The 27,942-nt window shown below is 29.8% G+C and overlaps 1 protein-coding gene across 1 annotated transcript; it reads left to right on the forward strand.

Moving 5' to 3' along the window:
• The first annotated feature begins 10,869 nt into the window (after nt 1-10,869).
• Nucleotides 10,870-16,811, forward strand: LOC137811862 (ABC transporter G family member 1-like). Its single transcript, XM_068613717.1, has 9 exons — nt 10,870-11,015; nt 11,759-12,150; nt 13,885-13,964; nt 14,075-14,545; nt 14,638-14,724; nt 14,821-14,946; nt 15,056-15,250; nt 15,387-15,473; nt 15,896-16,811. The coding sequence occupies exons 2-9, from the start codon at nt 11,817-11,819 to the stop codon at nt 16,589-16,591; spliced, it is 2,076 nt and encodes a 691-aa protein (XP_068469818.1). The 5' UTR covers nt 10,870-11,015; nt 11,759-11,816; the 3' UTR covers nt 16,592-16,811.
• Nucleotides 16,812-27,942: the final 11,131 nt, after the last annotated feature.

A 27,942-nucleotide genomic window follows, 5' to 3' on the forward strand; every position in this document is an offset into this window, starting at 1 on the left:
AAACATATAATATACTCTTTAAAATTCTTTTTTTAAACAACTATCTAAATTTCTGACATAATAATCCTAAAATTTAATACATTTTTAAACAACTCTTTTTTTATTTTTCTTTTTTTAAACAACTCTTTTAATTTGTAATAATTTCAGCTAAGCCACTAAACTTTATTATTTATTTTAATTTTGATGTATAATTATATGTTACTACTATTATTTCAGTTTGAACTTGATTAAAACAATTAATAAATTATATTATATTTAGAAATTTTAGAAATTTTGTTAATTTTAAAACTAACGTAATAAGGCAATACACTTTCAAGACCAAAATAATTTTTTATCCTTAATTTAAATATACTTCGCATATAATATTAAAATGATTTTAATATAGTTGAATAATAAAATATCATAAATAAATAATGAGAATATTAATTTTATAATAATTATTTTAAAATTTATAATGACTCGGTATCACACTGATTATTATTATGTATGAAAATTAAACATTTTCAATATCTCATAAATTTTCCATCATGAAAAATGGCTCTTCAAAATACCCTAAACCAAAATTCATGCAAAGAAAAATAAAAATTAAGAGTAGTTTAAGCAATCAATTAAAAATTTCAAAAAGTAGATAAAATAATATTATCTGACGTGTAGTTCTCATAAAGATAATAAAATAATGATTGAATTTCAAAAATTTAATCAAACAGTTTCTCGTTTTGCATTTACCAAGTATAATGAAATTATATGATATAAATACACGTCATTATCATAAATAATTGTTAATTAACTTACAATTTTTGTGTTTTTTTTAAAGTTTGAATATTTTCTTATAAAAAGTTAATCAACACAACTAACATTTTACATTTTTATAATTATTCATAGTATATTACAAAAATACATAAGTTATGTACAATGATAAGAGTTCTACATAAGAATAAAAAATTATCAATATATTTAATATCTCTCAATGATATTAAAACTAAGTTGTTCACGAGTCAATATTCTAGAGAAGATCTTTTAAATTTTTCAAACAATTCTTATTGAGCTAGTTCTTTTCTTTACTAGGCACGTATGAGAAAAAAACATGGAAAGTAATATAGTCTATTTAAGTCTTAAATCTTAATCTTAATAAATTGAAATACAATACAAACAATATAAGCCTAGGATTTGACCAACAACTATAAGACTTAATTTCACTTCATCAAACTTATAGACTCATATTCCACTTATGATGATTTACTATGAACATCAAAAGTTACCTAGAAAGTGATTAGGTAGTTAAGTATTTCTCATTAAAAATATGTACAATCATAATTATTTTTCTCAAGAATATCGGTTATTTTTCCAGTCCACAAAAGATATATATATATATATATATATATATATATATTCACTACCTAATACTGGAGATGTTGAGAAGGTATCAAATGGTTCCAAGTTTGGCCTATGAATATCCTAGTCCAGGACAGTACTCTAAACCATCCATATGTTCATTTACTTGATAAGTACTTCTTTATACCCACCATGATCATTACCTTTCATCAAACAATGTACTAAAAGGTGACTTTCTAAATACAGACACTCATGCATTAATATGGTCTCTAGTCATTGGAAGAAAATCTAAGACTCTTTCTCAATTGACATATATACTCTTTGACATTTTCAAGGATCACATAATGTGATGACTATTAAGATACATCATGTTTGTATTAAACAATAAACTTTACAACAACCCAAACTATTAAGTTGCATCTTTCTTCTATTTCGTCATATAACTTACCCTTATAAAAAGAACATGAAACTCTTACAACTTAATTAGAAATGACAAACAAAATCATAATTAACTATTTAAACATATATAATTACTAATGATCACCAAATGGACTACCACACAAATAATCAAACCATATATTCCTAGAGGTTTATAACCAAATGATCGATTCTATAAAGAGTTCACTATACCTGATGGTGTTGCCTTCATGACCGATTTGATTTCTTGAATTTTTGTTGGAGTTGGAGGAAGCTTGATGAAGGAGATGGACCAAGGATGACTCCAATGAAGCTATGGTTTCCTTGAAGTTGCATGAGAAGTAGGGATAGTGATTGGTTGGGCCATATCACTTGAAAAAGGTGAAGAAGAAGATCAATGTGTCTATCCTAGAGAGTCTAGACAAAGGAGTGAGAAAACATGCAAACTTGACAACAATTCACTCATATGTTTGTTCTTAATAATTCATGAGCCAAGCACCTCAATTTAGAGAGAGAAGGTTGAACATTTTGGAGCCAAAATTTGAAAATTCAAAATAAAACTCTTCAATGAGAAAGTGCCACGTGGAGTCACGCTTTCCATGTTTAACTCACACATTTCATGCTAAATCATCTCCACTCCTAGGTTGCCATGTGGGCGTCCATGTGCTCCTACCAAGGTAATTTTCGTCCTCCAATATGTCCTAGATGTTTCAGGGTTACATTGGGCTCAAAGAAGCTCAGTTGTTACCTTAACTAGTCACTTTTAATCCTAAGTAGACATATTTTACTATTGGCCTAAATACAAGCCCAAAAACCTATGCTACTTGGCCCAAATATTTGGTCCATTATTTTATGCTAATAGGCCCAATACATGGCCCATTAAATCCTAAACAACTTATACAATTTATTTAAGCTAAAGTTTGACCAAAAAGTAATGTTGACTAGTTAGAAAAAACCTAGTCTTCTTGTGTTCTTTTGACCAAAGTTTTAGTTTATGTTTTGATGACTTGGAGGTTTTCTTAGATATGTTTGTACATTCCTTAACCCTAGAGTTGTCCTATTGATTGGACTTAAAAAAATAAATAAAAGTCTAATTAGAGCCATATGTGCAAATAAATCCATAAACAACATTTAGGTCCTCATGCTCTTAGTTATGTGGTTGTGTGTGACTGGAAGCTCTGCAATCAATACGAAAATCCATATTTAATCATTATCATATTCATAGTTTCAAATTTATCTTATGTTCATAAATAAATTACATAATCTTATAATTAAATAATGTAATTCAAATTTGTTATCATGTCTTGATACATATAAATATATTGTACCTACACTGTATACAATCAATCTGTAAAACTTATTAGTTTCTAAGTAATTCTAAATATAACATTATATTTAAATATAGTAAACAATTTGAATCTAAATTTTCAATATAAATTTTAAACCGAATGATAAAAAAATCCAAAAACTAAAAAAAAATGTTTTGATTAGTTTTTTTAATCGAGTTTAGTTATTTATTTAGATTGAATCGATTTTTAACACCCGTATTTACAGAATTTGCATCCCTAAATTAAAATTAAGCTATTTTACTTATTTTTTAGTGGATCTTACTATGTTATATCAACTTAACAAATTTTAATAAATTTTTTTTACCTGGGATTTGGGGTGTTGGGCTTGAAGAAGTCTAGAATTTGGTCTCGGTTGCATGTCATTGAAATGTTTGTTTCTTATCCACTTCATAGCTTCTTTTGACACCTCATATTTCTTAAAGTATAAAAAATATCCTTTATTCTATTATTTTTTCATTTTAGATAGAGTGATATGGAAAAACTTTGAATTATAAAATCTGGAAAATACTTTTCAAATAATCCAAAATGAGTTTCTTAAAAAAAATACACTTGAATTATAAAATCTAGAAAATATTTTTAAATTATAGAATTCAAAAGGTATTTCAAAATTATAATATTCAGAATGTATTTCTGGATTCGGTAATACCTTCATAATTCTATAATCCAAACTGTATTTTCTTAAAGAAAAAATATTCTATGTTGTATAATTCAGAAGGAAGGTATTTAAATATCTTTCAGATTAAACAATCCAGGAAGTGTAAAAAGAAAAAAAATACATTTTTAAATTATAGAATCCAAAATGTATTTTTTAAGAACAAAATGGTCTTTTGCCTGACGTACGAGGATGCAAAGAGGAGTTATGAAGGTGGAGGAAGAAACAAACCACTAGGAGTTAGCAAGCTTGCACTAAGCTAGGACTCACATGATACTATTTTGGCAAATTCTTCCTGCACCTCCATACATTTCCTCTGCACCTTTATATATTTTTCTAATTCCCACAATACACTTTAAGTATAGTGGAGAGTGTGATGTCTTTTTCTTCATTTTCAAGTGATGGTGATTACTTGTGGTTGTGGTTGGTGGTGAACAGTGGTGGTTGAAATAAATTTTGTGGTGTTTTGGTGGCTATGTTTTTGTTCGCTTATTTGTTTTTCATTTCTTGGGAAACTACACAATCCAGAAAAAAAAAATAACGAGATGCAAAATGGAGTACAAAACTAAAAAAAATAAAAATCTTCGCACTAGAGAATGTTGAATACAATGAATATTCTCGTCAATTATCTTACACACGTTCAAATGATCAAACTACTCTCTCAAACACTGGGATTGAAGAAGAATGAAAGTGTTGCAGTTGAAAGAAAGACATGAGTATGAGGTGCGAAATGCAGTTTGTGTTATTTAAAAATGTAAAGTTATGCTTCGGATTATTTAAAATTTTAAAAAAAATTAAAACTAACTTTTTTTTAATTTATATATAAGGGTGCTGGAGATGAAGGGAAAATTTATCTATTATTTACATACACAACTTTAAAACGAAAAACTTACTTTTACTTTTCTTTTTCTTCAAAAAACTAGTTTCTCTAAACACTCCTATTGCACTCATAAGCTACAAAATTATTAAACGTTCTTTTGTTTTTTATGTTTGAGGGGATATTTAAAAAAAGCTGTAAAGTAACTTTTACAGTATAAAAGTATATATTTTTCTTACATTTTAGGGAGTACTGAATAGAATATAAATTTTTTAATTTTTAACATCCAGAAAAGTTTTTGTTTTATGAATATTAATAATTTTAAAAAAATGTTTTAAATTTTATAATATACTTTCTAAAATAAACTTATTTTTTCTAATATTTCAAGAAAAATAACATATAAAAATAGAATATCATTATTAAAAAATTATTAAATAAATATTAATTTTAAAGATAAAATATAATTAGTTTCTATATTGACTAAATTAAATAGTATTTTAAAAAAATAAAAATTAATATATAAATTAGTTTTATCACTACATGAAAATCATGAATTAAAAAGAATTTTTAGATACCAAAATAATTAGTTGCAATAGTAACTAGAATAGAGACCATTTTAGAAACTAAAAATAAATTGGTTTTTAAATTAGTTTCTATTATTATTAAATAGTTTATAGATTGATATTTAATTAACAACTAAGATTTTAACTACCAATTATTTAGTTTCTAAATTTGATAGAAAAATCTTGATTGCTAATTCGATACCAATTTAAATACTATTTAACAATAATATAAACTAATTTAAAAACCATATTTTTTTAGTTTCTAAAATGGTCTCTAATTTAATTACTATTGCAACTAATTATTTTGGTTTTACAAATTAATTTCTATATCATGATTGTTTGTAGTGTATATTAACAAATAGTTTTTAAATTAATATTTAATTATCAATTTAAGTTTTAGTTTTTTTAATATAGTAGATAAATAACTTGTAAATTCATTTTTAAATTAGAAATTAAAATAAAAAGTAGTAAATAAATTAATTTTATTATATTATATTATTTGAATAATGTAAATATGTAATAGTATTATAATTAATATTAATAAATTAAATTTTATTTATTAAAACCTTCAATTTCATGAATAAAAGTAATAATTAATCATGCAATCAAAATAATCTTTTAAATATAAAAGTACAAATAATAAAATATATAACTCTTCTAGAAACTTTATCACTAGAATAAAATATATAAGAAAAGCTTAAAAACTATGATATAATAAAACCAAAAAAGAGTTGTTGTACACGTTTTTTTATACAATCTTCTGTGAACTGTTATTTGCGTCAGCGATTACGTAATATGTAAGGTTGAACCATAAATTCAGTTGGTAGCTTATTTATTGGTTTGGAAAAGATTTTGTTAACCCAAAAAAGTAAAATACATATTTGAACAGGTTTTGATATTTATGGCAAAGAGATAAGTGGCTCCATGGTAGATAATATGAACAGTCGAACAAGATGAGCATACATATGATTTGTGTATGAAGTTTGTGCATATAGTCATACATTTTAGAAAACTACGTTCTATCTCTTTTCTATTTAGTCACTTAGTTAGCATGGTCAAATTTGGTTAGTATGGTCAAAATGTTATGTATGGTTGATGGTGACATCGATAGAGCATCGTGAATAAAAAATGTACTTTTTTGAGTTTTAAGATTAGTGGGATGAACAAAAACATTAATCAGATTTGGAGTTGTGTGTGAGTAACGATGGTAGCTGAGTTGTGAAAACATAAGAATAAGAAGATTTTTAAAAGCGGCAGGATATATCACATTGAAATTTTTTCTATGGTGCAAGTGAAGGTATGCTTATGGGTGAATTCCAAAACCTATGGGATAAGTTTTTTTGTATTTTGACTTGTATCTTGAACCTTTAGTATGCATGAGATCTGTTAGAAAATGATAGGGGTTTATGTTGAAATGTGGGGTTGTTTACGTTTGTCAGCCATGATCCTTAATTTTATGTGTTCTGGTCTATGTAAGATTTTTTGAAGATTGACTCTGACAAGCTTTGTATAAGAGTTGAGGTATCTCTGAAATATCTCAATTTAATTTATTCATTTTTTGTTGATAAAAAAAAACTTCTTAGCAAATTTTAAAGCAGCAAATGAAGTTTTAATTAGGGTTGTAGATTGTGGGCTTGAATAGAATTGGTGATTTTGTGATATTTTTTATATAACTAATTAATTTTAATAACTTGGATCAGAATTTTTTCAGTAAAGGTCAGGAATTTCAACAAAATAAATTCTCTTGTGATTTAATTGATTTATAATAACTCTTACGCAATCTATTTTCAATTGTTTATTGAAATGGTTTAATGTCAAACAATTTGAAATTTCACAAAATTTATTAATGAAACAAATGAAATTATGTGACATTGATTTGGTGTAAAAATTGCTTAAAAAAATAATGTTTTAAATGAAAAATACTAATGTTTAATCAATTATAAAATTAAATTTGGTCTTGTGAGGATCAAGATGTATCTCTTATTTTAAGTTCTTTTGTTTAAGATATTCTTTTATTTATTTTGTGGGTGAGTGTATAATGTATTTATGAATATATTCTAATGTTTAAGTTAATTAAGATAAATGTGAAATAATAAATGTATTATGCGTTGAGTATTTAAGTCTAAAAATAGAATTGTAAATAACACATGTCAACTCACAAAATTAGAAACTAATAAACCAATTTCTATTTAATATCAAATATGTATTATAATAACATAAAATGTAGTTGATTTAGTTTACTTAATTATATTTATAATTTTTAAAACTTTTTATTAAAAGATGATTAAGTGTTTGTAAACATGTATTTGTCGTCTGAGTCTTAACACACTACACTAGCATATGGAACATGAGACATAAGTTTCTTATCCTCATCAGTTTCAATATAAATAAACTTATAAAAATATATAAACACTATTCGAGTCATGCCCATGAATTCAACATGTTCGATACCAAAATGTCTTCGCATATTTCTAATGTATTGGCTCTAACACAAAAATAACTTCTTTTGGGAACAATCCTTCTTGATCTTCATTCTCAAAATCTTCTTAGTTGTGCCTATATTCCTTATCTCACACTCACAACCTAGTAGTATTCAATCTTATGATCTTAGTTTCGTCTCAACATGTATTCATCTACATAAAACTACAAGTAGACGAATTCACCTTTTTTTCACTTTCTTATGATAGACATATGGATCATAAGAACATTTGTTATACCATTGAGATATGAACCAATTGAACCTCTTATATGATTGTTTTAGATATTGTTTCAGTTTGTATAACGACCTTTTTAGATTATGCAGATAATCATCCTTCCCCACCATCCTGAATCCCTTTTTGTCGCATCAAAATGTCTTTCTCCAAGGGGCCATGGAGAAATACCATCTTAACATCCAACTATGAAGCTTCATATCTTGACTTGCAATAAAAGTAAGCAAGACCCTGATGGACATGCGTTTAATTACTGGAGAAAACATCACATTGTAATTCTCCCTTCCTTTTGGTTGTGGCCTTGCATATTTTTATTTTATTTTTAGTATATTTGTGCAAGTGATGAATTCTTGCAAAAGCAAAAATAAAAGTGAGACAAGTGTATCTCTTTTAAAGGATTTTCACTCAAGTAAATATCAGAGTGAGCCAATGTCTCTCTTCTTAGGATCGCGACAATTTGGTCACTAAAGTTAAAATCACGATAAGATAATTCTCTTTCTTTTACGAGTTTCACTCGAACAAATATCATTCGCTCAAGTGGTGTATAAATGATGTTTGTATGTTTCCATAATAGTGTTGTATGTAGATATCTTTATGACATTATATACATTTTTTAAAGATGAAGATTATGAACATGTTATATTTGATTGTATGAGATACATAGTGTATGTTATAAGAGGATACCTAATAAAGTATTATGACCCTTATGAGTGTGTGAGAGGATACCTGATATGATATTGTATAGTATTAAACATGAAATTCATTAATAAAGAAGATACCATGACATAATTGATAATTTAATCATATAAATTAAGAAATTAAGTACTAAAAAGTTGAAAAAGGTTTTTGTACCAAGATTTCCTATGACATAAAAATCTAAAATTATTAGTAGTTAAATTCTTGGTAGTTAATTAAATATCAATTTATAAATTAGTTTATAAATTTTTATTAACAATATAAACTATTTTAAATATTAATAATTTTTTAGTTTATAAAATAATAATAATTTAATTAATATAATAACTAAATATTTTTTTTTTCTAAAATTAATTTTTATTTAATGGTTTTCTTATTTTTTAATGTCTCATGTGAATAATAATATTGATAATTAATTTAAATTTTAAATAATAATAAAACATGTATTAATCTTTGTTTAAGTTAATGTTTTTAGACTGAGACAAATATTCTAAAATTATAAATATTATGTTTAATTAATTATGAATGAGCATCTTATGATAAATATGGTAGCGTGTTAACACATCTCCTAACATAAAATTATATTTTGATAGGTAAATTTTTCTAAATGTTTTTTTTCCCAATATTGTTTTCTAATAAATATTGATAACGACTTTTTTCCGTCGTCCCACCATTCAGATAAACTGCATTTAAAATTATGTTTTATTCTCAATACCTATTATTTTTAATCTTGTTAATGATTTCGGTTTCATTCTATCATATGAGCTTCAGTTCTCACAATAATTCTTCGGTGTTTGCATACTAATTTTTTTTACATAATGATAACTAAATTCCCCTATATACAGTTTTAATTAGTGGAATAATACTTTTATATATATATATATATATATATATATATATATATATAAAAACATAAACCGTACAAGAAAATTATTAAATAAAAATTAATTTTAGATAAAAAAATAATTAATTGTTACAGTAATTAAATTAGATACCGGAACTAAATAAAATTGTTGTTAAATAGTTTCTAAATTGCTACCAAATTTATAATTTAAATAATTGGTAGTTAAAAATATTGGTAGCTAATTAGATACCAATTTAGAAATTATTTAATAATAATATAAACTACTTTAAAAACCAATTTTTTTAGTTTCTAAAATAATTTTTAATGTAATTATTATTGTAACTAATTGTTTTGATATTTAAAAATTGATTTTCATTTGATGATTTTTTTTAATGAAAGCGATAAAAATATATATATATATATACACAGTACACCTCAATATTTAATATTTAAATAATAAACTAATAACACCTTCAAAATACGATTTTGATATGATAATTTTTTTAATATATTTAAAATATAAAAATTAGTATATTTTGAAGATAAAATATAGTAACAGCATAAAAAACCCTCCAAACAAATTCAAATTTATTAAAAAGGAAAAACATGGATCACAATTCTGTACTGTTACAACAGTTGCTAAAGTTGTGGATCACGAAAGTGTTCTTTATATATTCATATTTTTATACCCTTGGAATCGCATTCTTTGCTGTGGTTTTGAAATTTCCACTAAGATGTATATAATAAAGGAGGAAATAGTAATAAATTGTTAAATAATATACACTGTCATTTATTTATTACAATAATAAATTTGACATGTCAAAGTATAAATATGCTGCTAATTTTAATATGAACAAATGGGTGGCGGCTGATATATATATATATATATATATATATATATATATATATATATATATATATATATATATTGGAGAAGGGAAGAGAAACACGGAAAACAAAGACCAGAAAAACCTAATAATAATAAAATAAAAACATAGAATGCTTATAATGTTTGTGAAAGTTAAATTATATGAAAGAAAATATTACTTTAGATCCACATTATATCCAATGCGTATAATATTATATCTTAATATTATTTATCATATTTACGAACACTTTGAAAAAATGTAAAAGTTAGCCAAATTAACTTATTTAAACCGTCATAATTAGAATTTTATTACATTTTTTTCTTTAATTGTGGTGGTTTAAATAAGTTATTAAATTCGCAACATTATTTGTAAGCTAATTAGGAGACAAAATTCACGAAAGTTTCATTACATAAAATTTGTGAGATTGTGAAGCATGTTAGAAGAAAAAGTGTAATTAATTCTGAAAATTTATTTGATTAGATAATTTATCTAAAGTAAAAAAGAATTACGTGATTTTGTTTGAGATGACGCATAAAGTTGAGATTTCAAAAGAAGGTGGACCTTGTAGAAAAAAAGTAAGAGCACACGTAATTAAACAACAACATGTAGTTTTATATATAATATGGAATGAACACGTGAAATATAAAGAGATTATGCAGAAGAAAGTGCGTTTAAAAGGAGGATGAAGAGCAGCCAAAAAGATGAGAGATGATTTGGATTGAAGAAACCAAAAATGGAGATGAATTATACAAGGGTTACCTCCAGGTTCTTTTTCTTTTTCATTCTGAATTGTTGCACACAAATTGAATTAAAGTTTAAATTTATAGTCCGTGTGTTCAATGTATTCATGAATCTATGCATATCTGATATAAATGTTCTTATCTTCTTTTAAGTCTTCCTTGGAAAGTGAAATCTATCATAGTAAGTAGAAACTAGTTTTCTTCGACAACTGCATGTTCGGGAAACAAACGAAACAATGTTTGTTGTCCACCTGCTTCCTCTACGTCGTGGAACTCAAGCCACACATGTCACAATAATTCACATACGTATTCAACTAACTTGTTGTCGAACGTTACTGTCTAAATCTTAAAAGAGAGATGATACATTAATACAGAAGAGGAAAAACATACTCTTCATATTTTAATAAATTAATATTTTATTTATTTTTTATATTTATAGTAAAGAAACTATTAGAATAAATTATTATAAGATTTTTTATTTGTTAAACAAATTTTCAGTAAAATTAGTATTAAATATTTTATGTTAACTTATTATTAACATAAATATTATAATATATTTTATATTGAAAATTAGTTTATTCATTTCAATAATTTTTTATTACAACCTAAAATTTAAATTAAGGACACAAATAATTTTTTTGTTATAAGACGGAAATAAAAAAGACATTTAATTTTTTTTGTACTTTTTAACTAAACAAAAAGAGAGGAGAAAATTTGGACATGTAGGTTAATGTAATTAATCTCTCTATATATTTGGTTTGATTTCAGAGACATTTATTGAGAAGGACAGTGCAGTCTACAAGATCTGCATCTGTGTGGTTGTTAAATGGGTTCTCTTCTTCTATATAATTCAGCTGGTCCTAGTGATTATGAAACTAAACCTAACTCATCAAGGGTTGAAGGCCCTACTACAATGGAGATAGAAGAAGCATGCAGTGCTCCAAAAGCAAAAGGGAGCAAAAGAGGAGAAAGTTCAGGTTGGAGAGAAGAGGAAGGTATGTGTTTGACATGGAAAGATGTATGGGTGACAGCTTCTGTGGGAAACAATGGAAGCAAATCAATTCTGCAGGGCCTCACTGGTTATGCCAAGCCAGGGCAGCTCTTGGCCATAATGGGTCCTTCTGGTTCTGGAAAGTCCACACTTCTTGATGCCTTAGCTGGTATGTATCCAATTCAACCTTCTCAAAACCTTCATTGCATTTTTTTCTCTTTTAATTTCAAAATTAACTTTCAAACAACCTTATCACATTAATTAAACTTAAATTAATCCACTCAATCAAGCTGTCTTTTGATTTTGACGTTAAACTCTTTGAATCATGTTATCTTTTGATTTAGACACTCAACTTAAACTAATTCATGGAGTGAACAACACTTCTTATTTGTTTATCTCTATCACTTTTTGCGATTTTCATTTTCATGATATTTTATCCTTTTTAAGAAATATATACTCATTTTTCTTCTAATAACAAAAAGTTACAAAAGAAAATTAAGAAACTCATACCTTTATGTGTATATATAGATTATTTTTTTAATTTTATTTAGAAATTTGTTTATTTTTAATTAAGAATTGGTATCTCTGAAGAAACTTTTTCTTAAATTGAAAATAGAAAATGTATCATAAAATCTTTCCAGTGATAAATTTAGTTTTTTCAAATAAAATAATTCATCGTGGTTAAAGAAAATCAATTAGATGTTCTGTATAAGAAAATAGAGTGTCTAATTAGAAAACCAAAAAGTCAAAAAAAGCTACATGACTTTTGTGAAGCATTATACGTAAGTCATAGAACATTTGAACAATATATAATATCTTTTATATATTTCTCTCTCCATATTGATTACCTACTTCTCTTTCTCATCTTTATTTCCCTCACTCATTTGGACGTCTAATGTTGCTACAAAACTTCTATTTAATGCCAAACAGGTTTTTTCTTACAAATATAACAAAACAAAGAACGAGAAATACATCCATAAGTGATTTTCTTGATTCTTAATAGTCTAGTTTTCTCTTGAACTAACATACTGTGTAATTTATACACATTCTATTTATCTTTCATGATATAATTCTTTTGAAAAAGACCATACTCAAACGATATTGAACACAAAATGAATTGCATAAAAAATTCTCATTCATTGTCATTTGTAGAGATTTATCATCTCAATTAGATATTCATGCATATCATAAAAATTTTCTAGTCTATGATTCTCATTTGCATTATAATAGTGAGAGAGACACTTGCCTCAATCTTTAAGATACCCCATATGAATAAATAAATTCTTCAATCTCATTGCTTTAATTTGTATCTTTACAATTTTCATATTTGTCACACTTTTTTTTATGATTAATGATAAACATCCTTCATTAAAGTGACAAAACTCTTTCTTTTCTTGTGTCAGCTTCAATCAAATCAATTAGTTTTGAAAAGAAAGATAACTTCTCATAATAACTAATAGAATGTTTTACTTTATTAATCATATTTAGACTCACAATTATATTTTAAATTAGTTACATTTTAATTTAATTTACTTATTTTTCTATCACGTGTCACTTCTTTCAACTTAGAATGTTCTATTACTCCACTCGTTGTTACCTGCTTAACTAAATTTTCATAATTTTTGTTATGTCACGTCATATTTAAAGTATTTGACAGTTTCACTTTAATAGTAATAAAATTATTTTAAAACTTAAAACAAGCTTACATATTACTCCAGTCTCCACCTTTTTATACTCTATATACCAGTAAAAGTTATATTTTAATATAAAGATATGTTATAATTTTACTGTACCAGACAAATCAGTTCTAAATGCAAGCATGATCTGAGAACTCGTACCAGTAAGATTTGAACTTCTATAGTCTTGGAAAACATAAATGATGATATAAATTCATATTATACAGGGAGACTAGGTTCCAACACAAGGCAAACTGGGGAGATTCTTGTCAATGGGAATAAACAAGCACTGGCATATGGAACCTCAGTACGTACAAAATATAAAGTTCATTAAAAAAAAAAAATTTGAAATGTTAATTAGGATCAGTAGCCACATGATGAATTAAACATTCTTTGAATCCATGTTTGTGACCACAGGCATATGTGACACAAGATGATACCTTGTTGACAACCTTAACGGTTGGAGAAGCAGTGCACTATTCTGCTCAACTCCAGTTACCTGACACCATGTCAAAACAAGAGAAGAAAGAGAGAGCAGACTTCACAATCAGAGAAATGGGTCTTCAAGATGCCATTAACACAAGAATTGGAGGATGGGGTTGTAAAGGGATTAGTGGGGGTCAGAAAAGGAGAGTTAGCATCTGCATTGAGATCCTAACACGCCCTAAACTTCTCTTTCTTGATGAACCAACTAGTGGACTTGATAGTGCAGCTTCCTATTATGTCATGAAAAGAATTGCTACACTTGATAAAAGAGACGACATTCACAGAACTGTTATTGCCTCAATACATCAACCTAGCAGTGAAGTTTTTCAACTCTTCAACAACCTTTGTCTTCTATCTTCAGGTAGAACTGTTTACTTTGGACCTGCTTCGGCTGCAAGTGAGGTTAGGGACTGAACTAACCTTTTTAATATACCACTCTTTTGCTCATTTCTAATTTTAAGTTTCACTACTAATTCTGCTTTTGTTCGATGTAGTTCTTCGCTTCAAATGGTTTTCCTTGTCCTTCTCTCATGAATCCATCTGATCATATGCTGAAAACCATAAACACGGATTTCGATCAAGTAACTAACTTGACCATGCTTCCATAGAATTGGTGTCTTTTACTGTAGTCAACGAATAACTAATTAACACACAAGTATGGTTGAATTATTTATCAGGACAATGAGTTAGGAGGGAATGAAACAATACCCACCACAGAAGTGATTCAAATCCTTGTAAATTCGTACAAGTCCTCTGAAATGCACCAAGATGTTGAGAAAGAAGTAGCAGAACTAACTGAAAAGGTATCTTTAATATGGCTAAGTAGATCTCATACCTTGTACCTAAATTTGGTCAACAGTTAATTATAATTTATAAAATATTAGTGTTAAATTTTCATGGGTTAATTTGCAGGACAGTTGTTCAACAAACAAGAAGAGAAGTCATGCTGGCTTCCTTAGTCAGTGTTTTGCTCTTACCAAAAGATCATCCATTAACATGTATCGTGATCTCGGCTATTACTGGTTACGCCTTGGCATATATATTGCATTGGCTATAAGTTTAGCCACTATTTTCTATGATCTGGGTACAAGTCAACGCTCAATCCAGGTAATAGAGGAAAAGTAACACATAATATACCACTCATATATATATATATATATATATATAACTTCTAATGCAGTATTTGGCTTTAATTTAGCTAATTAGTATCTTCTAAATCAGAATTCACTTCTCATTATTTCAGGATAGAGGTTCATTCCTTATGTTTGTATCTTCATTCATAACTTTCATGACCATTGGCGGATTCCCTTCCTTTGTGGAGGACATGAAGGTGATTCAACCTTTTCTTGTTGTTTTTCAAATAGATAAAAGTGAATTATAGTAAAGTATTAATCTTAATTACTTCTAATTTTAGAAGTTCTTAAAGAGTTAAAGTATCATTTCATAGATAAAGTAGTCTTTCTATATATCTATTTTCTTACTAATCATGTTATAATTTTGCCTAACGTGATAACTAGTGTTGCATCTTTTATAATCTGGCATATATATTAAGTTCATCAAATTAGCAATTTTGACAGAAAGATCAATTTGATTTAAAAAAAATGTTAAAAAATGAAGCTTTTTAAACTTAGTGGAACAAACTGGCATAAAACATTTAGATGAGACAACAAAATTATATTTTTTGTTTTTCTCAAATTTATAAACTAGGTTATTTACTGTCAAATTCACTTTTTGTTGTCATTGGTCCTCCAGGTGTTTGAACGTGAGAGACTAAATGGACATTACAGTGTGAGTGCATATGTGATTGGGAACACCTTTTCATCAATCCCATTCTTGCTTTTGGTTTCAGTAATTCCTGGATCTATAGCCTATTACCTTCCAGGTCTTCAGAAAGGCTTTGAACACTTTGTATATTTCATCTGTGTTCTCTTTTCATGTCTGATGTTGGTAGAGAGCCTTATGATGATAGTTGCAAGCATTGTCCCCAACTTTCTAATGGGCATCATAACTGGAGCTGGAATTCAAGGAATGATGATTTTGGGTGGTGGGTTCTTCAGATTACCAAGCGATCTTCCAAGGCCATTTTGGAAATACCCAATGTTCTATTTTGCATTCCATAGATATGCGTACCAAGGATTGTTCAAAAACGAGTTTATAGGACTGAGATTCGCTTCAGATAATGTCCAAGGTGGCTCCTACGTTACTGGTGAAGAAGTTCTGACAAATACATGGCAAGTAAACATGAGTTACTCAAAGTGGGTTGATCTTGGAATCTTGGTGGGGATGATTATTCTGTATAGAGTTCTCTTCTTGGTTAACATCAAAACTACTGAGAAGCTGAAGCCAATCATTGTATCGTTCATGTCATCAAGAAATTCTCCCAAGCGAACAGTATCTATCATGCAGAATCCCAATGCCACTCCTCTTCAAGAAGTTCAAGTTATCTAAAGTTAATGAACCAGGTTCAAGTGTTGGACCAAAAATAATTTTCATATTCGCATCAGTAACATTTTGTATGACCAGTGCTTTTCATCTTTCTGCTTCTAAAATTTATATTCATAATTATAAAAAATGTATAAGAAAATGTCTATCTAAAAGTTATATAGTTTCATTATGCCACTTCACTCTATCTAATACAATACATGTACAAATTATTTATTTTTTATAATGTGTCCTCTACCCACTTTAACAAATATTAAAATTTGTTTTTCAATATCAATTTTAATTTTCTTTAACTTCCGAAAAATACCATCAGTACTTTTAAGAATCCCTCTAAGATTCAGCTCAAAACCCATATCAATCCATCCAAGAACCTTTCTATGTTAGCCTAGAACCATTCCCTATAACATACCTAATGCTAGATGAATCCTTTACAAACTAGAAAGAACTTGAAATTATCCAAGAAACCCTTTCATAAAATCCTCTCTGTCATTATCTTTTCTTTACTTTGAAATTGAATGAAAGATTTTCCCTTTCAAGAGTATTTTAATAATTACAATGATATTTATAATATTTACAATATTAATAATAATATTTATAATAATCTTTTTAATAATTAACTTCTTCTCCACTTCTCAATTTGTGACGGATGAATTGAACTTTTGGATAATGAATTTTGATACTGTACTATCTTATTCTATTATTCATTTATATTATTTAATTTAAACTTTTAATATGTTGACGATCTTTCAATCTAGTTAGTATAATAATAATAATAATTACAATACTAATAACATAATTATAATAACAAAAATTATAATATAACAACTAAATAGTCTTAAACTAGGGTTTAGAGGCATATGTCAGTTGATTTGAATTTATAACCCATGACAAAATGTCAATATAATATTTAATAGTTAATAATAACTATAAATAAAATAATAATAAATAATATTTTTTAAATATTAATAATAATATTATTATTTATTATTGATAAATTTGGATCCGTCGATAAATTATAATTTATTAACAAGTATATAATCATATTGGTGTTATAATGATATCATTGAAAACTATTTAGATCGATGATATTTTCTAGTGATGTTGTTTTCTGCATGTTTTTTATTCATTTTTAGTATGTTTTCTTAAGTGATGGATTTTCGCAAAAACAAAAGTAAGATTTAGACAAGTCTATCTTTTTTGGAGGATTTTAAATGAGGTAAAAATTAGAGTGAGGCAATGTCTCTCTTCTTAGGATAGTTTTCACTCTAGTGACAATTTGGTCACTAAAATTAAAATTATTAATTATTTTTATTTTGTATGAGTTTCACTCAACACAATACCAGTTGTTCAAGTAATATTTTTGTGATGAAAATGCCTATAAATGATATTTATGTATCTGTATGTAGATATCTTTTATGACATTGTATAATATTTTTTAAAGTAGAATATTAAAATCATGTTATATATGATTTTATGATATACATATATGTTATAGGAAGATACATAGTGAGGTATTGTGACCCTTGATTTGGAAGTAATAAAACATGAATTACCTACTCATAATTACTTACGAATTTAGATTCATAGATAATTTAGAATTTACACATGAATTTTTCTTACAAATTTGAATTTATAAATTAGGACGGAAACGGTTACATACAAATATTTTTTTATCTATAGAAAACCTCCATATGTAACAATTTCTTGTTAAAACTCACGACAATTACATACCGATTTTACTTATAAATTTTTTGGCCAAACTATTTCTTTATTATAAATAAAAAATTCATAGATCTTACCTATAAATTATTATTAGTAGATAAAATTGAATTATCTAGAACTATTACCGACAAATATTATATAGACATTACCTACCAATATTAATATTATTATATTTTTTATTCTTATTATCAATAATAATAATATTATTATTATTATTATTAATTATTATTAGTATTACTAATATTATTATTATGATTATTAGTATAATATTGTTAGTAACATTATTAAAATTATTATTAATATTTTTATTAAAAATATTAATATTATTATTGAAAATATTATTAGTAATATTATAAATACTATTTTTACATTATTATTATTATTAATATTATTTTCAATATTATTATTAACTATATTAACATTATAAATATTATTATTAGTATTATAAATTTAGTATTAGTAATATTATTAATGTTATTATTATTGATATTGATAATAATAATATTATTATTGTTATTAATAATTGATCATAATAATATTAGTAATATTATCATTTCTATTAATAATAATAAAATTATTATTATTATTATGAAAATAATAATAGTTATATGATCAAAATTTAGTTAGTGTAATGATTAAAGATTTTATGTGTCTTTATGATATTTGGTTTCGATTCTCAACAAATTGTTATTAATAATAGTGATAAGATTAATAGTATGATAAAAATAATAATAATATTGAAATTATTAATAAGAATAGAAATAAGAATAATGATAGAATATTAACGTCCGTACATAATACCTACATATTTATCCATAATGCGTAGTGTGATTTTTTTTTTCTATTAACTACGGATTTCTACTGTAAATAACTATAATTTTTTTAGTGAAATGACTATTCTAAAATTATAAACAATATATTTAATTAATTATAAGTAAACATCTTATGCTATATATGGTATGCTGCTATAATGTCTTTGAAGGAAAGTGATCAACTTCCATACTTAAAAATTTATTTTGATATATCAATTTTTCTAAATGGTTTTTTCAATACCTTTTTCTTCCACTGTTCCGACAGTGTATTCATGAATCTATGCAGATCTGATATAAATGATCTTTTCCAACCATACACTTCAGATCAGACTAGATATTCTTAATGTATGGCTTAAATTTTAACTCACCCTAATCACATTTATTGTTTATTGGATAATTCTTTCAAATTTGTTCTTATTTTTTTTCCTTGTATGCTTCAACCTCCTTGTCTAAACATTATCCTCATGTTATCCATTAGCTTCTTTTTTTTTATAATTTAAGTTTTTTTTTATCAGCTTATAATTTAAGTTATTGTTTAAGTTGTTTATATTTATACACACACAAAAAGTTATATATAAATTTATTGATTAACAAATCTAATTGCAAAATAATTTGTAAGTTTTGAATACTTATTCACAACTTCTAACCAAACACATTGAAAATGGAATGGTTTGGTCCGAATTTGTTTATAAGATATAGGAAGGTATAGTTATATTGTTCATATTGGTAGTAGAAGGCTTGGCAGGTCTTGTGAGACAAGCTACTAAGGCGAATCTTCTATCAGGCCTTAAGATTGGGAGGAAGAAGGTTGAGGTGAGTATCTTGCAGTTCGCAGATGACACCATGTTCTTCTGTGAGGATTCCTACTCTAATGTGGTGACGTTGAAGGCAATACTCAGGGGTTTTGAGTTAGCTTCAGGTCTGAAGATAAATTTTCACAAGTCAAAACTAGCAGGCATCAATGTCCAAAGAAACATCTTAGATTGCTATGCTAAGACCCTCAACTGTGCTCAAATGGGGATACCTTTCAAGTATTTGGGCCTTGAAGTAGGAGGGAATCCCAGGACAAGAAAGTTTTGGGAGCCTATGCTAAACAAGTTAAAAGACCGACTCAATGTGTGGAAGGGCAGATTCCTATCCATGGCAGGGAGGGTGTGCTTAATCAAATCGGTTCTCTCCTCTGTCCCGCTCTACTACTTATCTATGTATAAAGCACCGGCGTCGATCTGCAAGAGTATCACCAGAATCCAAAGGAGGTTTCTTTGGGGTTGGGGGAAGGAGAAGACGTCTATCTCTTGGGTAAGGTGGGAAGTTGTGTGCAAAAATAGAGAGGAGGGTGGTCTGGGTGTGAGAGAGATTCGAAAGTTTAATGCAGCTCTTCTGGCTAAATGGAGGTGGAGATACATTTCGGAAGAGAAAGGGAGATGGAAGGAATTACTAGATTCGAAGTATGGCTCGGAAGTGCAGACTCCGGTCAAACTTCAATCATGGTGGTGGAGAGACTTAAACAAAGTATGTAGGGAGGGTGAAGGTGAAGGGTGGTTTCATAAAGAAATTGGATGGAAGTTAGGATGTGGAGATAAAATTAGGTTCTGGGAGGATGTGTGGATTGGTAACGGTAATCTCAAAACTTTGTTCCCCAGATTATTCTCGTTGTCTTTAAATCAGGGGCACAAGGTGGGAGAGGTAGGGGTGTGGGAAGAGTCGGGGTGGTGTTGGCAGTTAAGGTGGAGACGGGAAAGATTTGAGTGGGAATCCGCCCTAGTACAAGAATTGGAAGTGCTCATAACTACGACAACCATTCTCAAAGAAGAGAAGGACGTCCAGGTATGGGGGAACGAGGAGAAAGGGCGCTTCTCAGTCAATAATGCTTACGTGTGTCTATCTAAACAAGGAAGAGGGCCTCAACTTAATGTCTTTAAGTCGCTGTGGGAAGCTAAGGCGTTCCCAAGTGCGGTGACTGTAGCGTGGAGAATTATGTTGGATAGACTTCCTACCAGAATATGTTTGAGAAGGAGAGGGGTGTTGATGGAAACAACCTTATGTGCTCTTTGCCAGACGAAAGATGAATCGTGTCAGCACCTATTTCTGGATTGTAAATATGCTAATCAAGTGTGGTCTATGTGCTTCAATTGGATTGGTATGTTGTTCGTTCAACACAATGATTTAATGACGCACTTCGAGAGTTTCAACCTGTTTCAGGTTAGTCATAGTCAAAACCTGGTTTGGAAAGGGGTGTGGGTAGTGGTAGTCAGGTGTATTTGGGATCAGAGGAACTTGGTAGTGTTCAAACAAGGCGTTGTAGATGCAGAAGAAATTTTCCAGCAAGCACAAATTAAATCTTGGCAATGGCTGAAACATAGGTCAATTTCCTTTAACTATTCCTTAGTGGATTGGATCTTAAATCCAATGTGCTGCATAAAAAGCTGCAAATAACCAGATCTTGGTGATATGCTCAGTGGAGGAAAGGTGGAGATGCTGCTAGAGTGGGAATAAGGCATTGGTAGTGTGATGGTTGCAGGGTTTAGAGGCTGCTGATTAAAGGTTTAGTTTCCATTGGTCTTGTTTTGTTCTGCAGGTACCGACTGAACTGGCCACCTCAGACAGATCAGTGGTGAACTGCCCCTGCCAAGCTCATTGGTTGGAAGCTGTTGTCACAGCCATTCTTGCGGGATGGTGCACTTAATTAACCTATGGAAGGTTGCAATGCAACTAGCTACAGTGGGCGGACCTGAGCAAGGAGTTCCTCAGTTGTTGGTGTAAGTGGTTGAAGGCAAAGGCTCTGGCTCTGGAGCACCTGAAGGTCTGTTATGTGGAAGGAGTTAAGGAGGTGTAAGCAGTACCCTAAGAAGATATGGTCAACTGCAAGAATCAAATTGCCTAAAGTGTAAAGTGGTATGGTGAAATCAATATGGTTGCGTGGTAGACATGTTTTGGCACGGCCTAAGGGAGCCCTATTCAACTGGTTTTTACTGGTTTGGGGTTCTAGGCCAACCGTCCATTGGGACGACCTCCCATCAACTGCAGTACCAAAGGACTTGGTCCTAGAGCAATTTATTATAAAGGGTGTAGGAAGGACGGTGGTATGGAGGTGCTGATGGTGGATTCGCAAGAGTAGAGAGCAGGTAGAATTAGAGCTAAGCCCCCTAAGGTACAAGGTAGTAAGGAGCTGCTGGAGTACGGTGGCTGTAGTATCTGAGGTGTGCTGATGGACTGGAGAAGGGGTTTCGGTCTTTTAACCACGTAGTTTACTGCCTTTGTAGTACGGGCCTATATTACCTCTGTGGGATAATTTTGTCTGTCAGTCAAGAGAACTTGCTACACTGCGAGGAAGAATGCTCATATAGTGGGGATGGAAGGGCTGTGTGATATGCTACATGCTAGATGAACTCAAGTTTTTGGGAACTGATTCATTTGAGGAACAGGAGCAGGTTGTGGGTTGAAATGGTTGGGTCACCTTAAAAGTCAGTTCAGGCTGCATGTTGAAATTGGTTTGACCACAAAGAGTAAAAGGCTAGCAGCGTAGGACTTGAAAGAAGAGAAGTTGGTTCTGGTTTTGCTGATTGGGGTTGTTGGGGTATGAAGAGGTCTCTTTAAGGGTTCTAAAGTTGTTGAGGAGCCTTGATTTGATAATGGTGGAGTGCTGGTTGACGTGAGGAAATTGTGAGGCAGGGTTATATTACAGCTGGGATGCTATGATGCTTCATAGGGAGGTGCATCTCCTATGAAGATTGAATTGGAGAAAAGCTCCACTGGAAAATCATGTAGATTAAGAGCAGGATGTTATCTCTTCGTGTATGTTTGTTATGTTTTTTGTTAGGAACAAAGCTCATGGCTTTGGTTGAGCAATAGAAACCTTCTCTATGTTTTTATTCCTTTGGTTGTAATTGTGCAATTGAGTTTTGTATAAGGATTGGGACACCCCTTAAGTGCCCCCTTTTATTCATTCATTCATTGCTGATAAAAAATAAATAAATAAAAAATGTAAGATTTACTTAATGAAAACTTTAGAGTCGGTTGAATTGCAAGAATGTTTTTTTAATTTATTAATAAAAATTATATTAAAGGAGAATGTTTGGAATACTCTAATATTTTTTATAAAATAAAACTATATACATATAAATTTAAAATCAATACGTATTAGTGAATTTAAAATTAAAAAATGTAAACTCTTAAAATGTATTTTCTTCACATATTTTTTGAGGTCGAGAGAGAGTAGAGCAGCTTTTATTGAGTCTTCGTTTAAATGAAATCTGTGATATATAATAGTCAATAGAAACTAGTTTTCGTTGACAACTGAATGTTTGGGAAACAAACAAAGCAACGTTTGTTGTGCAACTGCTTCTGCTTTCTCTGCGTGGTTGAACTCAAGCCACACATATCACAATAATGACACATATATGGTACTCGTGTCCATTAATTGTCGATCTTCACGGTTTAAAACCGGATCATGTATGGCATCATATGGTGGTAGGACCTGTAGTACCTTCTCTAATTTATGGTGAGTTTCATATGCAAAAAAATCTTTCTAAGGTGGGGACAGGTAAATGATTAGATATTGACACATACGTATAACACTCGTATGATATGTATTGGTGAAATGTCTAATTCAAAAATATTTTTTGGATTTCTGACCATTCTAACACGATTCCAACATAATTTTAAAAAGAACAAATACATTAATTTTCCAAAAACTCAAACTTATTGTATAATTTTTTATTATAATTATGAAAATAAGAAATAAATCCTTTAGAAGCATCTTTTTATCACACAAAAATAACTTTAACATACTTGTGCACATAAATCTTTATTATCAATTTATATAATTTATAATTATATAATATATAGATTCGTGTTCCTGTATCCTACATTTTTGACAAAGTGTTTGTGTCCATTTGATACCAGTATTCGTGTTAGTGTCTGTGTGTGCATAGCTGAAAACTTAACAAATGGAGTAAGAGGTTCGGGTTTGTAAGGATTTACGACATTTGAAATGCTACAAGAATAGAGAAGTAGCTTGACAACATTAGAATTGAGAATCTGAAGTTGCATGTCAATATTCCAAGGTATAGAAGGTACGAAAATCAAAATTGCCAAAGATCTCAGAATTGGGTTACCCACAGTTATAAACAACAAAAAACTAAGGAAAGTTTGATATCGGCAAATTCAAAACAAAATATGCATTTCGTCTCGAAGGAAAAAAAAGAAGAAAGGAAGAAACACACATATGCTGAAGCATCAAAGAGGGTGACATTATCTTCTTCCACGTTGAACTCTTGTATTGGAGATCCAACATCGACCATCGATTAGAGACAAAGATTTTTTTATAGTACATAAGTGAATACAAACCTCATCTTATAAGTTCATTTTATAAGGTTGAGTTAGACTTAAAGTTCACTACCTAATTTGGTATCAGATTCATTTAGTGTCTATCCTAGCAAGAGTTTGTTGGACTTATCAGACCCTATCAGATCACTCGTAAATATATAATCTCACACACGAGTTGGAGGATCTCGACGTGAGGCAGGCGCGGTAGACCCTACATCGAGTAAAGATAATTTTTTTTATTGTATATAAGTGAGGTGCAAACCTCACCTTATAAACTGGTTTTGTAAAGTTGAGTTAGGCTTAAAGTTCACCTCTTAATATCTTAAAAAATATCAACTATACAAGCTAAGAAGGAAGTTCTACCGTGGTTGGAAAGTAACTATGTGAGACGCATGGAAAGAGTTCTTCAAAGGGGGAAAGAGTATAATCAAAAGGAGATAATATGTGATCATTGTGTGGAGGAAGTGGTTGAACTTAATAGAGGATGGTTTGAGAATTTTCTTTTAATCTATTGTGCCATGGTCAGAGCAGGAGATGGCAAAACATCATCAAGTATGGGTAAGATGCACTCGGGTGCCTCTATCTGTATGGAATAAAGTTTGCTTCAACAAGGTTGTCGATCACATTGCGACACTTATAGGTGTTGATGAAGCAACGCTTGCCTGGGAAAATATTGAATATGCGAGACTCAAGATTAGGATACCATTGGGTGATAGTGCCTTGTTAAATCATAATATGTTGATCAGTGGCCAAATCTATGCAATGGGTGTGGAAGAGGACATGTTATTTAATGCCAATAACGAGTGCCAGAAGGTGGGAACGTGTCAGATCAACCTTTCTAACATGTAAACCTACTTAAATTTGGCTAATAATAACAGCCACACAAACAAAATTAAATCCAACTACACACTTACATGGTTATAAAATGGAATAAATACAATCACCTTGTCCACACATTATTTAAATAAAAAAAATACAACATGTGAAACATCTAAACTCTGCTTGATTCCCAATATCATGGTAGAGAAATAAGGGCATGGAAACGAAAAGAGTGATAGACGGGTATGTTCACACTTTAAAGCTTTACTAATAGATTTTCGGACTACAATAATGAATAAATCCACAATTTTAATTAAGATTCATCTAATTGAGTTTATTTTGGCCTTAACTACTATTTATGCTAATCTTGTATTTTAGTCGTAGTAGATGATCTAATATTAATATGAATGAAGTGTCTACCACTACAAGTGGATCAAATCACATGAAAGTTCAAGTTGCTTCTTTGAATAATTATGGAAAACGAAATCCATGAAGTCAGGACCAATTGGGTTGGGCTAACTAAACACCATGGTGGTGTGCAACATGACATAAATGAAAATGTAATAGTTGGCCACCGAACCAAACGTTAAATCTTGTGTTGTTTATTTTCTGCAATTGATTCGTGATTATGTGTGTTGCTTCCGCGTGCGTTTTTTTTCCATCAAGTGACATCAGAGCTTGGTTCGTTTAATCAACGAGACGTGAAAATTGCGGCTCCAGCGACGTCCCAAAGCTAGGGTTTCGCAGGAGCGGCAGCGGCGTCCCAAATCTAGGGTTTTGCAGGGGCGGCAACAACATCCAAAAGCTAGGGTCTCGTAGGGACGACAACAGCGTCCCGAAGCTAGGGTTATGTGTGCGTTCGGTAGGTGTACTGGTCTGAGACGGCACAGAGTGCAATGCGACGGTGGTGACCAGCAACGGTGGTGGTGCGGAGCGCGCCAGTGCGGTGCGAAGCACGAATAGCGGCGGTGCGCGTCGCGTGTCCTGGCAGCTGCGGTCCAGTGCGGCTGAGCGCCAGTGCAGTGGGGAATGTGACTAGGTCTGTTGGTGAGTGATTTTGGGTGGTGCAATATTTGTGTTCTTGATTTAAACAAAAAAAAAAGATTGCCAAGATCTAAAATTAGTTATACCGAGTATCTCGACTAGTCGTTTGAGATGGCAAAAGATGAGAGGTTTCGAATTGAAAAATTCGATGGTACAGATTTCCGTTGTTGCTGAAAAATGCAAATTGAGGATTTCCTAGTTCAAAAAGATTTGAACGTGGTTTTGGGTGACAAGCCAGAAAAGATGTCTAATTAGCACAACTTGCTATGTGATGAATATGGTTCTAATTAGACCTATTTTGAAGAAAACTACTTATGAATTGTTTAATGGAAGAAAACCCAACATTGGTCACTTGAAAGTGTTTGGCGGCAAGTGTTACATTTTGAACAATGGAAAAGAAAACCTTGACAAGTTTGATGAAAAAGCAGACGAGGGAATCTTTCTTGGTTATTCATGCATATAGTGTGGATAATAAGAGACTTATGACTGTAGAAGAATCTGTTCATATTGTATTTGATCAGACTAACCATGCAGAACAGAAATCTGTGAAGAATCGTACAAAGGAAGATGATCAGAACATAACTCTGCCGAAACTGGAGTTATGCATTATAGCTTGTGATCAAGAAGGTTTCATTTTCAGGATCCTCGTAGTAGTTTGGAAAGGATGCGGGTGGGGGGTTTTTATCCTGTGATTCAGACCTATCAGATCTAGAACCCAATCTGTTGGTTTTGGTTTGGTCCATGGAACCCAAATCTGGTTTTGGCTTTGCCATACTCTGGAATCCAAGTTTGATTAAATCAGGGCAGTTGTGATGATATTGCAGGATCACTAGGTTTTATGGAGATTTTTTCTGGTTTTTAGCAGTTTTATCTGCTGTAAATGGTGAGGGTTTTGCTGGTTCTGAGGCATGTTACCATGCCACATCCAAAGTGTTTCAAAACAGTAGGGAGCAGTCTATTCCTTGGTTTTATGCAAGATTGTGAGTGCATGGAAAGACACTTGTGGAACATAAAGGAAACCAAACCCTTTACCAACTAAGCTTCTGGAATTGCTTGCGGAACAAGCCAGGGAGTAAGCATGGCAGCAAGGGCTTTTGATTCAGAAAATGCCGACACATGATGTGGAAACTTCAGAGCTTCATAATGATGTTGCATAATTGTAGTACAATTGATGCATAGTATTGAGGTACTAGGTGGTTCATAAGCAATGGTATACGATAATGGTTATGTAAGCCAAGAAAAGGGGGTCAAGGTTGATGCAGGTGTAGGGCTAGTCTGACCAGAGCCTATGCAGATTTTTAAAGCTGCAGGTTCATTATGTTCTGTTTTTGCTAGTGCTTTTTTTGCAGTCAATTATGCAACATTCATCTAGTTATGCAGCTGATGTAAATGTTGTAGAGGGTTAGTTTTAGCTTTTTGTGTGTGGCAGGAAGTTTAAAAAAATTATTTCTATAGAGGTCAGACCCTCTTATTACGTGTATATCCTATATTTATTATATTCTTCGTCGATAAAATAAATAAATAAAAGATATAAAAGAAATGAGTGTTTATTGTTAAAAATAATAGAAGTTCCTTAATATAAAGTGAAATATTAATTCAACCAACAAAAAAAAGACTCATTTAAGTAAGCTA

This window comes from Phaseolus vulgaris, chromosome 2 (genome assembly GCF_000499845.2).
Source record: "Phaseolus vulgaris cultivar G19833 chromosome 2, P. vulgaris v2.0, whole genome shotgun sequence".
Lineage (NCBI taxonomy): Eukaryota > Viridiplantae > Streptophyta > Magnoliopsida > Fabales > Fabaceae > Phaseolus > Phaseolus vulgaris.